This window comes from Neovison vison, chromosome 6, assembly GCF_020171115.1.
Source record: "Neovison vison isolate M4711 chromosome 6, ASM_NN_V1, whole genome shotgun sequence".
NCBI classification, from domain to species: domain Eukaryota; kingdom Metazoa; phylum Chordata; class Mammalia; order Carnivora; family Mustelidae; genus Neogale; species Neogale vison.
In genome coordinates this window covers 122,683,262-122,701,360 of record NC_058096.1, presented here as the reverse complement: position 1 = coordinate 122,701,360, position 18,099 = coordinate 122,683,262, and the positions used below count along the sequence as shown (strand labels likewise).

Sequence of the window (18,099 nt, the reverse complement as noted above, 5' to 3'; positions counted from 1 at the left end):
TGTTGATGGACATCTAGGTTCTTTCCATAGTTTGGCTATTGTGGACATTGCTGCTATAAACATTCGGGTGCACGTGCGCCTTTGGATCACTACGTTTGTATCTTTAGGGTAAATTCCCAGTAGTGCAATTGCTGGGTCATAGGGCAGTTCTATTTTCAACATTTTGAGGAACCTCCATGCTGTTTTCCAGAGCGGTTGCACCAGCTTGCATTCCCACCAACAGTGTAGGAGGGTTCCCCTTTCTCCGCATCCTCGCCAGCATCTGTCATTTCCTGACTTGTTGATTTTAGCCATTCTGACTGGTGTGAGGTGATATCTCATTGTGGTTTTGATTTGTATTTCCCTGATGCCGAGTGATATGGAGCACTTTCTCATGTGTCTGTTGGCCATCTGGATGTCTTCTTGGCAGAAACGTCTGTTCATGTCGTCTGCCCATTTCTTTTTTTTTTTTTCCAATTTATTTATTTTCAGAAAAACAGTATTCATTATTTTTTCACCACACCCAGTGCTCCATGCAAGCTGTGCCCTCTATAATACCCACCACCTGGTACCCCAACCTCCCACCCCCCCGCCACTTCAAACCCCTCAGATTGTTTTTCAGAGTCCATAGTCTCTCATGGTTCATCTCCCCTTCCAATTTACCCAAAAGCACATACCCTCCCCAATGTCCATAACCCTACCCCCCTTCTCCCAACCCCCCTCCCCCCAGCAACCCACAGTTTGTTTCGTGAGATTAAGAGTCACTTATGGTTTGTCTCCCTCCCTATCCCATCTTGTTTCATGGATTCTTCTCCTACCCACTTAAGCCCCCATGTTGCATCACCACTTCCTCATATCAGGGAGATCATATGATATTTGTCTTTCTCCGCTTGACTTATTTCGCTAAGCATGATACGCTCTAGTTCCATCCATGTTGTCGCAAATGGCAAGATTTCGTTTCTTTTGATGGCTGCATAGTATTCCATTGTGTATATATACCACATCTTCTTGATCCATTCATCTGATGATGGACATCTAGGTTCTTTCCATAGTTTGGCTATTGTGGACATTGCTGCTATAAACATTCGGGTGCACGTGCCCCTTTGGATCACTACGTTTGTATCTTTAGGGTAAATTCCCAGTAGTGCAATTGCTGGGTCATAGGGCAGTTCTATTTTCAACATTTTGAGGAACCTCCATGCTGTTTTCCAGAGCGGTTGCACCAGCTTGCATTCCCACCAACAGTGTAGGAGGGTTCCCCTTTCTCCGCATCCTCGCCAGCATCTGTCATTTCCTGACTTGTTGATTTTAGCCATTCTGACTGGTGTGAGGTGATATCTCATTGTGGTTTTGATTTGTATTTCCCTGATGCCGAGTGATATGGAGCACTTTTTCATGTGTCTGTTGGCCATCTGGATGTCTTCTTTGCAGAAACGTCTGTTCATGTCCTCTGCCCATTTCTTGATTGGATTATTTGTTCTTTGGGTGTTGAGTTTGTTAAGTTCTTTATAGATTTTGGTCACTAGTCCTTTATCTGATATGTCGTTTGCAAATATCTTCTCCCATTCTGTCAGTTGTCTTTTAGTTTTGTTAACTGTTTCCTTTGCTGTGCAAAAGCTTTTGATTTTGATGAAATCCCAAAAGTTCATTTTTGCCTTTGCTTCCCTTGCCTTTGGCGATGTTCCTAGGAAGATGTTGCTGCGGCTGAGGTCGAAGAGGTTGCTGCCTGTGTTCTCCTCAAGGATTTTGATGGATTCCTTTCTCACATTGAGGTCCTTAATCCATTTTGAATCTATTTTTGTGTGTGGTGTAAGGAAATGGTCCAATTTCATTTTTCTGCACGTGGCTGTCCAATTTTCCCAACACCATTTATTGAAGAGGCTGTCTTTTTTCCATTGGACATTCTTTCCTGCTTTGTCGAAGATTAGTTGACCATAGAGTTGAGGGTCTATTTCTGGGCTCTCTATTCTGTTCCATTGGTCTATGTGTCTGTTTTTGTGCCAGTACCATGCTGTCTTGATGATGACAGCTTTGTAATAAAGCTTGAAGTCCGGAATTGTGATGCCACCAACTTTGGCTTTGTTTTTCAATATCCCTTTGGCTATTCGAGGTCTTTTCTGGTTCCATATAAATTTTAAAATTATTTGTTCCATTTCTTTGAAAAAGATGGATGGTACTTTGATAGGAATTGCATTAAATGTGTAGATTGCTTTAGGCAGCATAGACATTTTCACAATATTTATTCTTCCAATCCAGGAGCATGGAACATTTTTCCATTTCTTTGTGTCTTCCTCAATTTCTTTCATGAGTACTTTATAGTTTTCTGAGTATAGATTCTGTGCCTCTTTGGTTAGGTTTATTCCTAGGTATCTTATGGTTTGGGGTGCAATTGTAAATGGGATTGACTCCTTAATTTCTCTTTCTTCTGTCTTGTTGTTGGTGTAGAGAAATGCAACTGATTTCTGTGCATTGATCTTATATCCTGACACTTTACTGAATTCCTGTACAAGTTCTAGCAGTTTTGGAGTGGAGTCTTTTGGGTTTTCCACATAGAGTATCATATCATCTGCGAAGAGTGATAATTTGACTTCTTCTTTGCCGATTTGGATGCCTTTAATTTCCTTTTGTTGTCTGATTGCTGAGGCTAGGACTTCTAGTACTATGTTGAATAGCAGTGGTGATAATGGACATCCCTGCCGTGTTCCTGACCTTAGTGGAAAAGCTTTCAGTTTTTCTCCATTGAGAATGATATTCGCGGTGGGTTTTTCATAGATGGCTTTGATGATATTGAGGTATGTGCCCTCTATCCCTACACTTTGAAGGGTTTTGATCAGGAAGGGATGCTGTACTTTGTCAAATGCTTTTTCAGCCTCTATTGAGAGTATCATATGGTTCTTGTTCTTTCTTTTATTGATGTGTTGTATCACATTGACTGATTTGCGGATGTTGAACCAACCTTGCAGCCCTGGGATAAATCCCACTTGGTCGTGGTGAATAATCCTTTTAATGTACTGTTGAATCCTATTGGCTAGTATTTTGGTGAGAATTTTTGCATCTGTGTTCATCAATCAAGGATATTGGTCTATAGCTCTCTTTTTTGATGGGATCCTTGTCTGGTTTTGGGATCAAGGTGATGCTGGCCTCATAAAATGAGTTTGGGAGTTTTCCTTCCATTTCTATTTTTTGGAACAGTTTCAGGAGAATAGGAATTAGTTCTTCTTTAAATGTTTGGTAGAATTCCCCCGGGAAGCCATCTGGCCCTGGGCTTTTGTTTGTTTGGAGATTTTTAATGACTGTTTCAATCTCCTTACTGGTTATGGGTCTGTTCAGGCTTTCTATTTCTTCCTGGTTCAATTTTGGTAGTTTATATGTTTCTAGGAATGCATCCATATCTTCCAGATTGTCAAATTTGTTGGCGTAGATTTGCTCATAGTATGTTCTTATAATAGTTTGTATTTCTTTGGTGTTAGTTGTGATCTCTCCTCTTTCATTCATGATTTTATTTATTTGGGTCCTTTCTCTTTTCTTTTTGATAAGTCTGGCCAAGGGTTTATCAATTTTATTAATTCTTTCAAAGAACCAGCTCCTAGTTTGGTTGATTTGTTCTATTGTTTTTTTGGTTTCTATTTCATTGATTTCTGCTCTGATCTTAATGATTTCTCTTCTCCTGCTGGGCTTAGGGTTTCTTTCTTGTTCTTTCTCCAGCTCCTTTAGGTGTAGGGTTAGGTTGTGTACCTGAGACCTTTCTTGTTTCTTGAGAAAAGCTTGTACCGCTATATATTTTCCTCTCAGGACTGCCTTTGTTGTGTCCACAGATTTTGAACCGTTGTATTTTCATTATCATTTGTTTCCATGATTTTTTTCAGTTCTTCTTTAATATCCCAGTTGACCCATTCATTCTTTAGAAGGATGCTGTTTAGTCTCCATGTATTTGTGTTCTTTCCAAACTTCCTCTTGTGGTTGAGTTCTAGCTTCAGAGCATTGTGGTCTGAAAATATGCAGGGAATGATCCCAATCTTTTGATACTGGTTGAGTCCTGATTTAGGACCGAGGATGTGATCTATTCTGGAGAATGTTCCATGTGCACTAGAGAAGAATGTGTATTCTGTTGCTTTGGGATGAAATGTTCTGAATATATCTGTGATGTCCATCTCATCCAGTGTATCATTTAAGGCCTTTATTTCCCTGTTGATCTTTTGCTTGGATGATCCGTCCATTTCAGTGAGGGGAGTGTTAAAGTCCCCTACTATTATTGTATTATTGTTGATGTGTTTCTTTGATTTTGTTATTAATTGGTTTATATAGTTTGCTGCGCCCACGATGGGGGCATAGATATTTAAAATTGTTAGATCTTCTTGTTGGACAGACCCTTTGAGTATGATATAGTGTTCTTCCTCATCTCTTATTATAGTCTTTGGCTTAAAATCTAATTGATCTGCTATAAGGATTGCCACTCCTGCTTTTTTCTGATGTCCATTAGCATGGTAAATTCTTTTCCACCCCCTCACTTTAAGTCTGGAGGTGTCTTCGGGTTTAAAATGAGTTTCTTGGAGGCAACATATAGATGGGTTTTGTTTTTTTATCCATTCTGATACCCTGTGTCTTTTGATTGGGGCATTTAGCCCATTAACATTCAGGGTAACTATTGAGAGATATGATTTTAGTGCCATTGTATTGCCTGTAAGGTGACTGTTACTGTATATTGTCTCTGTTCCTTTCTGATCTACCACTTGTAGGCTCTCTCTTTGCTTAGAGGACCCCTTTCAGTATTTCCTGTAGAGCTGGTTTGGTGTTTGCAAATTCTTTCAGTTTTTGTTTGTCCTGGAAGCTTTTAATCTCTCCTTCTATTTTCAATGATAGCCTAGCTGGATATAGTATTCTTGGCTGCATGTTTTTCTCGTTTATTGCTCTGAAAATGTCATGCCAGCTCTTTCTGGCCTGCCACGTCTCTGTGGATAAGTCAGCTGCCAATCTAATACTTTTACCATTGTATGTTACAGACTTCTTTTCCCGGGCTGCTTTCAGGATTTTCTCTTTGTCACTAAGGCTTGTAAATTTTACTATTAGGTGACGGGGTGTGGGCCTATTCTTATTGATTTTGAGGGGCGTTCTCTGAACCTCCTGAATTTTGATGCTCGTTCCCTTTGCCATATTGGGGAAATTCTCCCCAATAATTCTCTCCAGTATACCTTCTGCTCCCCTCTCTCTTTCTTCTTCTTCTGGAATCCCAATTATTCTAATGTTGTTTCGTTTTATGGTGTCACTTATCTCTCAAATTCTCCCCTCATGGTCCAGTAGCTGTTTGTCCCTCTTTTGCTCAGCTTCTTTATTCTCTGTCATTTGGTCTTCTGTATCAGTAATTCTTTCTTCTGCCTCATTTATCCTAGCAGTGAGAGCCTCCATTTTTGATTGAACTTCATTAATAGCTTTTTTGATTTCAACTTGGTTAGATTTTAGTTCTTTTATTTCTCCAGAAAGGGCTTTTATATCTCTGGAGAGGGTTTCTCTAATATCTTCCATGCCTTTTTCAAGCCCGGCTATAACCTTGAGAATTGTCATTTTGAACTCTAGATCTGACATATTACCAATGTCTGTATTGATTAGGTCCCTAGCCTTCGGTACTGCCTCTTGTTCTTTTTTTTGTTGTGAGTTTTTCCGCCTTGTCTTTTTGTCCAGCTAAGAGTATATGAAGGAGCAAGTAAAATACTAAAAGGGTGGCAACAATCCCAGGAAAATATGCTTTAACCAAATCAGAAGAGATCCCAAATCGTGAGGGGGGATTTCTCCCCTCTCACGATTGAGTGAGGGATCTCCTCTGATTGGGATCTCCTTTGATTGGGATCTCCCAATCTCTTCTGATTGGGATCTCCCAATCTCTTCTGATTGGGATCTCCCAATCTCTTCTGATTGGGATCTCTTCTGATTTGGGGATAAAAAGAGGTTCAAAAAGAAAGAAAGAAAAAAAAAGAAAAAAAGAATTTAAAAAAGAGATTGAATTAAAAATTCAATCAAGAATTTAAAAAAGAAAGAAAAAAAAAGATTGAAGAGATTAAGATCTCTTCTGATTTGGGGATAAAAAGAGGTTCAAAAATAAAGAAAGAAAAATAAGAAAAATAAAGAATTAAAAAAAGAAATTGAATAAAGAAAAGTATAAAAAAGAAAAAAATATATATATATTAGATAATCTAGTTAAAAAACGTTAAAAAAGAAAAGGGTAAAAGTTATAAAAAATTTTAGCAGAAGAAGAGAAAAAAAAATGAAAAAGAAAAAAATTAAATTAACTGCAAGACTAAAAAATCACAGGGAGAAAGCCATGGGTTCCGTGGTTTGTTTTCTCCTCCTCTGGAATTCTGCTGCTCTCTCCTTGGTATTGATACTGCACTCCTTGGTAGGTGAACTTGGTCTTGCCTGGATTTCTTGTTGATCTTCTGGGGGAGGGGCCTGGTGTAGTGATTCTCAAGTGTCTTTGCCCCAGGCGGAATTACACCGCCCTTACCAGGGGCCGGGCTGAGTGATCTGCTCGGCTTTGCTTTCAGGAGCTTTTGTTCCCTGAGCACTTTCCGTAGAGTTCCGGAGGACGGGAATACAAATGGCGGCCTCCTGGTCTCCGGCCCGGAGGAGCCGAGAGCCCGGGGCCCCGCTCCCCTGTGCGCCCTCAGCGAACAGCTCCCAGTAACTCGCGTCTGCCCAACCTCCGGCCGCGCTCCGAGCTCACCGAGCTTGCGGCCGGTTCAAGGCAACTCCGAGCTGCAAGCTCACTGTCGGCTCTGTCTCTGCAGCCGGCTTTCCCGTTCCAATATCCGCAAGCTCTACGACACTCGGACACCCCCGATCCTTCTGTGACCCCGCAGGACCTGAGGTCACGCCGACCTTGTGTGGGCTTCGCCCCGGTTTAGCCTCCGGAGCGATGTCCCTCAGCGGAACAGACTTTTAAAAGTCCTGATTTTGTGCTCCGTTGCTCCACCGCTTGCCGGGAGCCGGCCCCTCCCCCCGGGGTCTATCTTCCCGTCGCTTTGGATTCACTTCTCCGCCAGTCCTACCTTTCAGAAAGTGGTTGTTTTTCTGTTTCTAGAATTGCTGTTCTTCTCCTAGATCTGCCGATGGATTTGCAGGTGTTTGCAATCTTTAGATAAGCTCTCTAGCTGATCTCCTGCTAGCTGAGGTAGTCTCAGCCTGCTACTTCTCCGCCATCTTGACTCCTCCCCAGTATTCATTATTTTTTCACCACACCCAGTGCTCCATGCAAGCCGTGCCCTCTATAATACCCACCACCTGGTACCCCAACCTCCCACCCCCCCGCCACTTCAAACCCCTCAGATTGTTTTTCAGAGTCCATAGTCTCTCATGGTTCACCTCCCCTTCCAATTTACCCAAATTCCCTACTCCTCTCTAACACCCCTTGTCCTCCATGCTATTTGTTATGCTCCACAAATAAGTGAAACCATATGATAGTTGACTCTCTCTGCTTGACTGATTTCACTCAGCATAATCTCTTCCAGTCCCGTCCATGTTGCTACAAAAGTTGGGTATTCATCCTTTCTGATGGAGGCATAATACTCCATAATGTGGTATATGGACCACATCTTCCTTATCCATTCATCCGTTGAAGGGCATCTTGGTTCTTTCCATATTTGGCGACTGTGGCCATTGCTGCTATAAACATTGGGGCACAGATGGCCCTTCTTTTCACGACATCTGTGTCTTTGGGGTAAATACCCAGGAGTGCAATTGCAGAGTCATAGGGAAGCTCTATTTTTAATTTCTTGAGGAATCTCCACACTGTTCTCCAAAGAGACTGCACCAACTTGCATTCCCACCAACAGTGTAAGAGGGTTCCCCTTTCTCCACATCCTCTCCAACACATGTTGTTTCCCGTTTTGTTAATTTTGGCCATTCTAACTGGTGTAAGGTGATATCTCAATGTGGTTTTAATTTGAATCTCCCTGAGGGCTAATGATGATGAGCATTTTTTCATGTGTCTGATAGCCATTTGTATGTCTTGATTGGAGAAGTGTCTGTTCATATCTTCTGCCCATTTTTTGATGTGTTTGTCTGTTTCATGTGGGTTGAGTTTGAGGAGTTCATTATAGATCCTGGATATCAACCTTTTGTCCGTACTGTCATTTGCAAATATCTTCTCCCATTCCGTGGGTTGCCTCTTTGTTTTTTTGACTGTTTCCTTTGATGTGCAGAAGCTTTTGATTTTGATGAAGTCCCAGAAGTTTATTTTCGCTTTTGTTTCCTTTGCCTTTGGAGACGTATCTTGAAAGAAGTTGCTGTGGCTGATATCAAAGAGATTTCTGCCTATGTTCTCCTCTAAGATTCTGATGGATTCCTGTCTCACGTTGAGGTCTTTTATCCATTTTGAGTTGATCTTTGTGTACGGTGTAAGAGAATGGTCGAGTTTCATTCTTCTACATATAGCTGTCCAGTTTTCCCAGCAACATTTACTGAAGAGACTGTCTTTTTTCCACTGTATATTTTTTCCTGTTTTGTCGAAGATTAATTGACCATAGAGTTGAGGGTCCATATCTGGGCTCTCTACTCTGTTCCACTGGTCTATGTGTCTGTTTTTATGCCAGTACCATGCTGTCTTGGTGATCACAGCTTTGTAATAAAGCTTGAAATCAGGTAACGTGATGCCGCCAGCTTTATTTTTGTTTTTCAACATTTCTTTAGCGATTCGGGGTCTCTTCTGATTCCATACAAATTTTAGGATTATTTGCTCCAGCTCTTTGAAGAATGCCGGTGGAATTTTGATCGGAATGGCATTAAAAGTATAGATTGCTCTAAACAGTATAGACATTTTAACAATGTTTATTCTTCCGATCCAAGAGCATGGAATGGTCTTCCATCTATTTGTGTCTTCTTCAATTTCTTTCATGAGTGTTCTGTAGTTCCTCAAGTACAGATCCTTTACCTCTTTAGTTAGGTTTATTCCCAGGTATCTTATAGTTCTTGGTGCTATAGTAAATGGAATCGATTCTCTAATTTCCCTTTCTGTATTTTCATTGTTAGTGTATAAGAAAGCCACTGATTTCTGCACATTGACTTTGTATCCTGCCACGTTGCTGAATTGCTGTATGAGTTCTAGTAGTTTGGGGGTGGAGTCTTTTGGGTTTTCCATATAAAGAATCATGTCATCTGCGAAGAGAGAGAGTTTGACTTCTTCATTACCAATTTGGATACCTTTTATTTCTCTCTGTTGTCTGATTGCTGTTGCTAGGACTTCTAGTACTATGTTGAACAAGAGTGGTGAAAGTGGACATCCTTGTCTTGTTCCTGATCTCAATGGGAAGGCTGCAAGCTTATTCCCATTGAGGATGATATTTGCTGTGGGTCTTTCATAGATAAATTTGATGAGGTTCAGGAATGTTCCCTCTATCCCTATACTTTGAAGCGTTTTAATCAGGAACGGATGCTGGATTTTGTCAAAAGCTTTTTCTGCATCAATTGAGAGGACCATGTGGTTCTTCTCTCTTCTCATATTAATTTGTTGTATCACATTGATTGATTTGCGAATGTTGAACCATCCTTGTAGCCCAGGGATGAATCCCACCTGATCATGGTGAATAATCTTTTTAATGTGCTGTTGGATCCTGTTGGCTAGTATCTTGTTGAGAATCTTAGCATCTATATTCATCAGTGATATTGGTCTGAAATTCTCCTTTTTGGTAGGGTCCTTGCCTGGTTTGGGGATCAGGGTAATGCTGGCTTCATAGAATGAGTCTGGAAGTTTTCCTTCTGCTTCAATTTTTTGAAACAGCTTCAGGAGAATAGGTGTTATTTCTTCTTGGAAGGTTTGGTAGAATTCCCCAGGGAATCCGTCAGGTCCTGGGCTCTTGTTTTTTGGGAGGTTTTTGATCACTGCTTCAATCTCGTTATTAGATATCGGTCTATTCAGGTTGTCGATTTCTTCCTGGTTCAATTTTGGGAGTTTATATTTTTCCAGGAATGCATCCATTTCATCTAGGTTACTAAGCTTATGGCATATAACTGTTCGTAATAACTTCTGATGATTGTTTCTACTTCCTTGGTGTGAGTTGTGATCTCTCTCTTTTCATTTCATAATTTTATGAATTTGGGCTTTCTCTCTTTTCTTTTGGATTAGTGTAGCCAGTGGCTTATCGATCTTATTGATTCTTTCAAAAAACCAGCTTCTAGTTTCATTGATACGTTCTACTGTATCTCTGGTTTCTCCCTCATTGATCTCAGCTCTTAATCTTGATGATTTCCCTTCTTATGTGTGGAGTTGGTTTGATTTGTTGTTGATCCTCCAGTTCTTTAAGGTGTAGAGACAGCTGGTGTGTTCTGGATTTTTCAATTCTTTTGAGCGAGGCTTGGATGGCTATATATTTTCCCCTTAGGACCACCTTTGCTGTATCCCATAGGTTTGTTTTGGACCGAAGTGTCTTCATTCTCATTGGTTTCCATGAATTGTTTCAGTTCTTCTTTGATCTCCTGGTTGATCCAAGCATTCTTAAGCAAGGTGGTCTTTAGCTTCCAGGTGTTTGAGTTCCTTCTGAACTTTTCCTTGTGATTGAGCTCCAGTTTCAAAGCATTGTGATCTGAGAATATGCAGGGAATAATCTCAGTCTTTTGGTATCGGTTGAGTCCTGATTTGTGACCCAGTATGTGGTCTATTCTGGAGAAGGTTCCATGTGCACTTGAGAAGAATGAGTATTCTATTGTTTTAGGGTGGAATGTTCTGTATATATCTATGAGGTCCATCTGGTCCAATGTGTCATTCAATGCTCTTGTTTCTTTATTGATTTTCTGCTTCGATGATCTGTCTAATTCTGAGAGAGGCGTGTTAAGATCTCCTACGATTAGTGTATTCATATCAATATGACTCTTTATCTTGATTAACAGTTTTCTTAAGTAATTGGCTGCTCCCATATTGGGAGCATAGATATTTACAATTGTTAGATCATCTTGGTGGATAGTCCCTTTAAGGATTATGTAGTGTCCTTCTGTATCTCTGACTACCGTCTTTAGTTTGAAGTCTAATTTATCTGATATGAGAATCGCTACCCCAGCCTTCTTTTGAGGCCCATTGGCATGAAAGATGCTCCTCCACCCCTTCACTTTCAGTCTGCGTGTATCTTTAGGTTCAAAATGGGTCTCTTGTAGGCAGCATATGTATGGGTCCTGTCGTTTTATCCAATCTGCAACCCTGTGCCGTTTTATGGGTGCATTTAGGCCATTCACATTGAGAGTGATTATTGATAGATACGTTTTTATTGACATCGAGTTACCTTTGAAGTTTTTCTTTCCGTAAACTGTCTCTATATTTCTGTTCAATGCTATTCTTAGGATTTTTCCTCTTTTATAGAACCCCCCTTAACATTTCCTGCAGTATCGGCTTGGTGGTTGCATAGTCTTTTAAGCCTTGCCGGTCTTGGAAACTCTTTATCTCTCCATCCATTTTGAATGTCAGTCTTGCTGGATAAAGTATTCTTGGCTGCATGTTCTTCTCATTTAGTGCCCTGAATATATCTTGCCAGCGTCTTCTGGCTTGCTAGGTCTCTGTGGACAGGTCTGACGTTATTCTGATGTGCTTCCCTCTGTAAGTAAGGAGCCTCTTTGCCCTGGTGCCTTTCAAGAGATTATACCTACAATTATAATTCCTCAATTTGACTATCAGGTGTCGTGGTGTTTTTTTGGAATGTATAATCTTGGGTGGAGACCGTTCAGCCTCTAGTACATGAACGCTGGTTTCATTCGCGAGATTCGGAAAGTTTTCATGAAGGACTTGTTCCACGATATCTTCTAGACTTCTTTCTTTCTCCTCCCCTTCAGGGATTCCAATAATTCTGACGTTGGAACGCTTCATGGCATCATTTATTTCCCTGATTCTGCTTTCGTGGGATCTAAGCTTTTTGTTCCAGGCTTCCTCCTGATCCTTTCTCTCTATCCGTTTGTCTTCCAGATCACTAATTCTATCTTCTGTCTCAGTTACCCTAGCTTTGAGAGTTTAGATTAGATTGGAACTCATTGAGAGCATTGTGGACCTCCTCCCTGGTAGCTTTAAGCTCCGCCCTAACATTGTGAACATCCTGTCTGGTCGCTTTCAGTTCGGCCCTAATCAATTCTGTTTGGTCATCCATGGCTTTCTCCAACCTAGCTATTGCCTGGATAATTGTTAGCCTGAATTCTCTTTCCGATATATTGTCTATGTTGATAGCCGTTAGCTCTGTTGCAGAAGGTCCATCCTCTGTATTTTTCTTCTGTTGGGCATTCCTCCTCCTAGTCATTTTGGTGGGAGAAGACTGAACAGATGTAGCTGGATGTATCAACTCTGGTGCAGTCAAGGTGCACCCTGGAACACTTCTGAGCAATCAGGATTCCCCACCCAAACGAGAGACAAAAGAAAAGAAAAAGAGGAAAAGAAGAAAAAGAAAAACAAAAAAGAAAAAAGAGAGAGAGAGAGAGAGACAGGAAAGAAAGGGAAGATGAAAGAGAAGGTTCAGCCCAGATGGGCCCCAAGGTAAGATTTATGAAGTAGACAAACAAAGAGATAAAAAGACTGATACAATTATATGGCAAGAGAAAAAAAGAAAAAAATATATATATGCAAATAAAGAAAGAACCTCGTCAAAAAGAACCACAAGTGTAAAATTTATATGCTATCAGGACAAACTCAAAAAACACAGAAACACTGGTGGAAGGAGATGGGAGAGTTCTTATAAATTCTCAGTGTGTGCGAGGAAGGTTGTTTTGATTCTTCCTGGATGTATCTTGATGTCTTTGTTAAAGGACTCAACTTTCCTAAGATAAAGGGGATTAAAAATTGGTTTACCTATAGGGGTAGTAATAATTGGGAAAATGGGATTACTTTGAAGTTAACTCTATATGAATATTAGAGGATAAAAATAAAAAGGAATATACTAGACTAAACTAAACTAAAATTTTTTTTTTAAAAGGAATTCAAAAAATAAAAATGCAAAAGAAAAACATAGGTGTATGTATCAAAATGTTCAGGTTAGAAAAGTATTATGGAATTTGATGTACTGTACAGCTCGCTGTGATGGTAAATAGGTTAAAAAAATTACCTATGTGTAAAAAAATAAAAAAATAAAAAAAATAAAAAAATATGAACCGGAATAGTGGAAACGCATGAAGCTTTCCTATGAAGTAGTGGTGGTTCTCTTGTAGTCCTTTTTTTTTTTTCTTTCTTTCTTTGTTTTCTGGGGGAGGGGCCTGCCACGTGGGTTGTCAGTCAATGATGTTTCCTGAGTTGCGTCCCCCCGCCCCTCTCAAGGGGGTGGGCTCTGGGGAAACTGGTTTTTTTCAGGCTTTTGTTCTCTGGCGGTTTTTTTGCATGTTCACTTTTTTCTCTCTCACCTTGACCGCCTTTGATGGTTTTTGTAGTATTAGAAGAAATCAAACCGCACCCTGATCTGTTTCAGAGAGAAGCCTCAGTCTGGGTGCAGAAGCTGAATAAATTCCCCCTTGGCCGCTGGCATCGCAGGTTCCAAGGTGCAGACCCTGGGGGCGCAGGATCTTTTGCTCGTCCCCAAAGCCAAGGCAGTGGCGGCTGTCTGGGAGCTCCTGACCGCCAGAGAGGTTCCAAGCAGCGATCACACACTGAGATTTTGCCGCCAGCCCGGGCTGGTAGTGCCCAGCTTGCGCGCACCTCTTTTCAGAGGCGGCTGTGGGTCGGGCGCGCGTCTGGGGCACTGAGAACGGGGCGCTGGTCCGTAAGCCGCAGGCTGGGCTTTTGCACGCCTCTGTCCGGGGAAGAGTTTCGTGCGCGCGCGGCTTAGACTTTGAAACAATGGCGCAGGTCAAGAAGCGCCCCCGGGCCTTAGAAACCCAGGAGAGCTGGAGGGACGTGCGCGCACATCTCAAGCTTTGTGGTAGGGCTAGCGCGCGTTCTGCAGACCGGCGCAGCTCCCATCCCCTCACAGGAGCCGGAACCCACGCGCTCTGGGGCGCGCTGGCAGCTTAGGGACCAGGAGCTGGTTTCTCCGCCGCACTCTCTCTGCCTCCGCGCCGGGGAGGCCGTCTGGGACCGGGGACTTAAGCCCCTGTCCCTAGCTGCCCCGATTCCCACAATTTCCCCCCGAGATCCTTTGCTCTTTTGGAGTGCTTTCAACCAGTCTCCAAGTTAATGCCGGTCCCCAGACGCAGGGCACTCTCGCTCGTATTGGGGTATTACTTTCCCACTGGTCGCCTCTGGTGGCTCCCTCCCCCTTTTGTTTATCTTCCGATATCAGTCTGCTGTTCCCATTCCGCTTTACCTGCTCACTGGTGTCTTCTGCCCCTGTAGAGATCCAGACGTGTATAATTCTGATCTCAGGCTGATTTCATGGGTGATCGGAGTTCTTTGGTAGGTAATCAGCTCACTTTGGGGTACCAGCTGAAAAGACGCCTCTTCCTAGTACCCCGCCATCTTGTCCCCCCCCCGATACTGTTTACTTTTATATTGCATCATGAAGTGTATCCAGTTGTCCCAATCTTAATGATGCTAAAATTAATAGTGAGGTTTAGCCTAACAGGTAATCTGCATAGGTAAGCGCCATTTTAAGAAAATATAACATTTGAAAAACTAAGCTTATACAGGAAGAAGAGAATGGATAGGAAATACGATTCAGGGCTTCTGTTCCTTTATCTGTAAAAAGTATGGTTGCATTAAAATTGAATCTCAATTGCCTGTTGTAGACCAATGAAACAAATCTTTAATGACTTAGGGCAAGTACTTCCTCTATTTCCTTTCCTTGGTGATAGCAGGTTTGAGACCTCAGCTTTGTTTCATCTCTGTCTTTTTTACTATGAATCCCTGTTGTCCAACTAATGGACTTAGAAAGTTAGATGACTTGAGGTATAACATAGATTGAGAAACACAGAAGATTTAAAAGGCTCTCCCAACTGAATTTCTATGATAAATTTCAAGTAATGATAATTAACTTTTTAAACAGGGTTCAACTCCACCAGTAACTGTTTTCAAAGGTTCAAAGAAACCTTACTTAAAAGAATGCATTTTAATTATTAACCATGACACTGGAGAATGTCGACTAGAAAAACTCAGCAGTAACATCACTGTAAAAAAAACAAGGTATGTGGTTAATGAAATAAATTACTTTATCAACAAATAAATTGCTAAGGAAATGTCAATGAAAGAAATGATTGGACCAAGTACATTATTATGCAAGGATTATTTCTGCATGATACAGAAATGTTTTAATCTTTTTCCAAGTTTAAATTTGGTAGAGATCCTTAGCCAAAGACTTTTACCCCTTCTTCTATGACATATAAAAGCTTTTTTGTTTCTGAATGTTTTCTGTATATGGAGGTCTACATTTATTTTATTATAAGTGTTTTCATAGAATTGGACTTAAAAGAGCCATTATACACTTTGCAAAATAATTTCATCTTCACTAGTAAAAATTTATTAAGCACCTAGAACATGTAAGGCACTAGGAAAAGAACAATTTCTTATACAAATACTAACCTCAAAATGTCTGCATTTTAACTGGATTAACAGATAATTCTATTTAAAAAGTCAGTAAGAATATAGCCATCTCATATTCTTGTTTGTAAACATGTGGTGCATTATCATGCAATATAAGGGACCTACACTAAAAGCCATAAAAATAGCATAGACAAAAATTGTTCTAGGACTTAAGGGAATGGAGAAGTTATCATTTATTAGAGCATTTAGGGAGTCCTTACTGAGGTCTTGAGAGGTTAAGAATTCGAAGGGATACATGCACCCTGATGTTTATAGCAGCATTATCAACAAATAGCCAAAATATGAAAACAGTCCAAATGTCCACCAGTTGATGAATAGATAAAGAAGATGTGGTATATGTATATACACAATGGAATATTACCCAGCCATAAAAAAGAATGAAATCTTGCCATTTGCAGCGACCTGGATGGAGCTGGAGAGTGTTATGCTAAGTGAAATAGTCAGAGAGAGACAAATAACATATGATTTCATTCATATGTGAAATTTAAGAAACAAAACAATCATAGATGAAAAAAAGAGAGAGGGACAACCAAGAAACATACCCTTAACCATAGAGAACAAACTGATGGTTACCACACAGGAGGTGGGTGGAAGGAAGGATTAAATGGGTGGTGGGAATTAAGGAGGGCACTTGTGATAAGCACTGGATGTTGTGTATAAGTGGTGAATCACTAAATTCTACACCTGTAACTAATATTATACTGTATGTTAACTAACAAGAATTTAAATAAAAACTTTTTAAAAAAAGAAAAAAGATTTGGGACTTCCCCCCCCCAAACATACTTTATGATAAGAATTAATATGGGCGCTTATTAAATATGAGTTCCCAAATCCAACTTCAGATCAAAGAAGGACCCTAGAAAGCTCTATTTTTATTATCCCCTCCCTGCCCCAGTAATTTTTATTAGTAGAAAATATTTAATTGATCAGAGAGAACATGAAGTTGTAGGCAAAGCTTGAAGGCAGGAATATATCTATCTGACTTATTTGGAGCCAGTGAATAAGACCTGTTTGAATAGAGCAGACATTTGTTTCTGTGCCCCGGTATAAGGAGATTGACTTGCTTACATTTTTTTGAAACATTAATCCACGAAACAAGTTGGGTAGAATGAAACAATGTGGTAAACAGAAAAATACATAAACCATGATTTTTGAAAGTAGGAATGAAGAGAATAGCGAGTTTCTAAATACTCTGTGATGGTATAACTGATAGGATTTGGTGACTGGAAATGGAAGATACAGAAGTCAAGCATAACTGTATTATATACTTTTCTCTTAAAAATATTCAAAAGAAAGTGTATGAATCTCCTTTAGTAACATGTCTTAAAGTTGGGAATGAAAAATGTGAAAGTGAATCAATTTTAACAGAAATGATAATTTTAGAATTTAGGGGATATGTTGTATTTGTTATACACTTATGTATAATTTCTGTTTATCTTTGTAATTTGTATACATCTTATTTTTTCAATTTTGAGTAGTAATCTTGTTTTTTTATTTACATTTGTATCCCCCACTGGATCTGTGTATATATCATGCATACAGCAGGGCCCAATAGATAGTTGTTAAATAATGAACTAAACTAATGTTTTAATTTTTGAATGTCATTTTAAGGATATTTAGGGAAAAGAATAAGTGGTTAATTCTAGTAACTTTGTAAGTTGCAGTTGTTAAATTTCTATCATCCTTGTATTGAGCTTTGATATTCTTAATTCCAGAGTTGAAGGGAGTAGTAAAATTCAGTATCGTATAGAACAACAGCAGCAACAAATGCGATATTCATCTAGGACTCCCAATCTTGTGAAACATTCTCCATCTGAAGACAAAATGTCCCCAGCATCTCCCATGGATGATATTGAAAGAGGTAAAATCTAAATGTGTATAATGCCCCTTGTAAGAAGTTATTAAGATTTCAGTCATGGAAACACAAGAGACAAAGAAGGTCATTAGATAATGATAAAGGGATCATTTCATCAAGAGGATATAACGGTTGAAAATGTATATGCATCCATGCATCCAATATTGGAGCACCCTAATAATATTACACATTTATAGATCTGGGAAGAAATAGAGCTAGCAATGCAAAAATAGTAGGGGACTTCAATACCCTCACTTTCAACAATAGATATATCATCAACATATCATTCAACAATAGATATATCATCAAGACATCAAGAAAATCAATAAGAAAATATTGGATTTGAACTAGACTTTAGACCAGATAGACCTAACATATTTGTATAAAACATGCTATCCAATAGCAGCAGAATACACATTCCTCTCAAATATATGCTGAACATTCTCCATGATACAATATATGTTAGGTCACAAAGCAAGTCTTAATGAGTTTAAGGAGACTGAAATCATATTAAGTATCTTTTCCAACCACAATGGTTTGAAATTAGTATCAACAATGGAAGAAAATGGGGAATTCACAATTTTGTGGAAATTAAACAACATGCACCTGAACAACCAATGGGTCGAAGAAGAAATCGGAAGGGAAATTTTAAAGGAAAAGCGAATTAGGGGAAATCGGAGGGGGAGACAAACCATAAGAGACTTTAAGAAACAAACTGAAGGTTTTGGAGGGGAGGGGTGTGGGTGGATGAGTGAGCCTGGTTGTGGGTATTATGGAGGGCACGTAT

General features: G+C 40.0%; 1 protein-coding gene across 1 annotated transcript in view; it reads left to right on the top strand.

Annotated features, from left to right (window-relative positions):
- EAF2 (ELL associated factor 2) overlaps positions 1-18,099 on the top strand; it is a 56,989-nt gene that overhangs the window by 15,302 nt on the left and 23,588 nt on the right. Inside the window, exons 3-4 of the mRNA XM_044252242.1 lie at positions 14,904-15,040; positions 17,173-17,318. Coding sequence (XP_044108177.1) covers positions 14,904-15,040; positions 17,173-17,318 — 283 coding nt within the window. The remainder of the gene's footprint in view (positions 1-14,903; positions 15,041-17,172; positions 17,319-18,099) is intronic.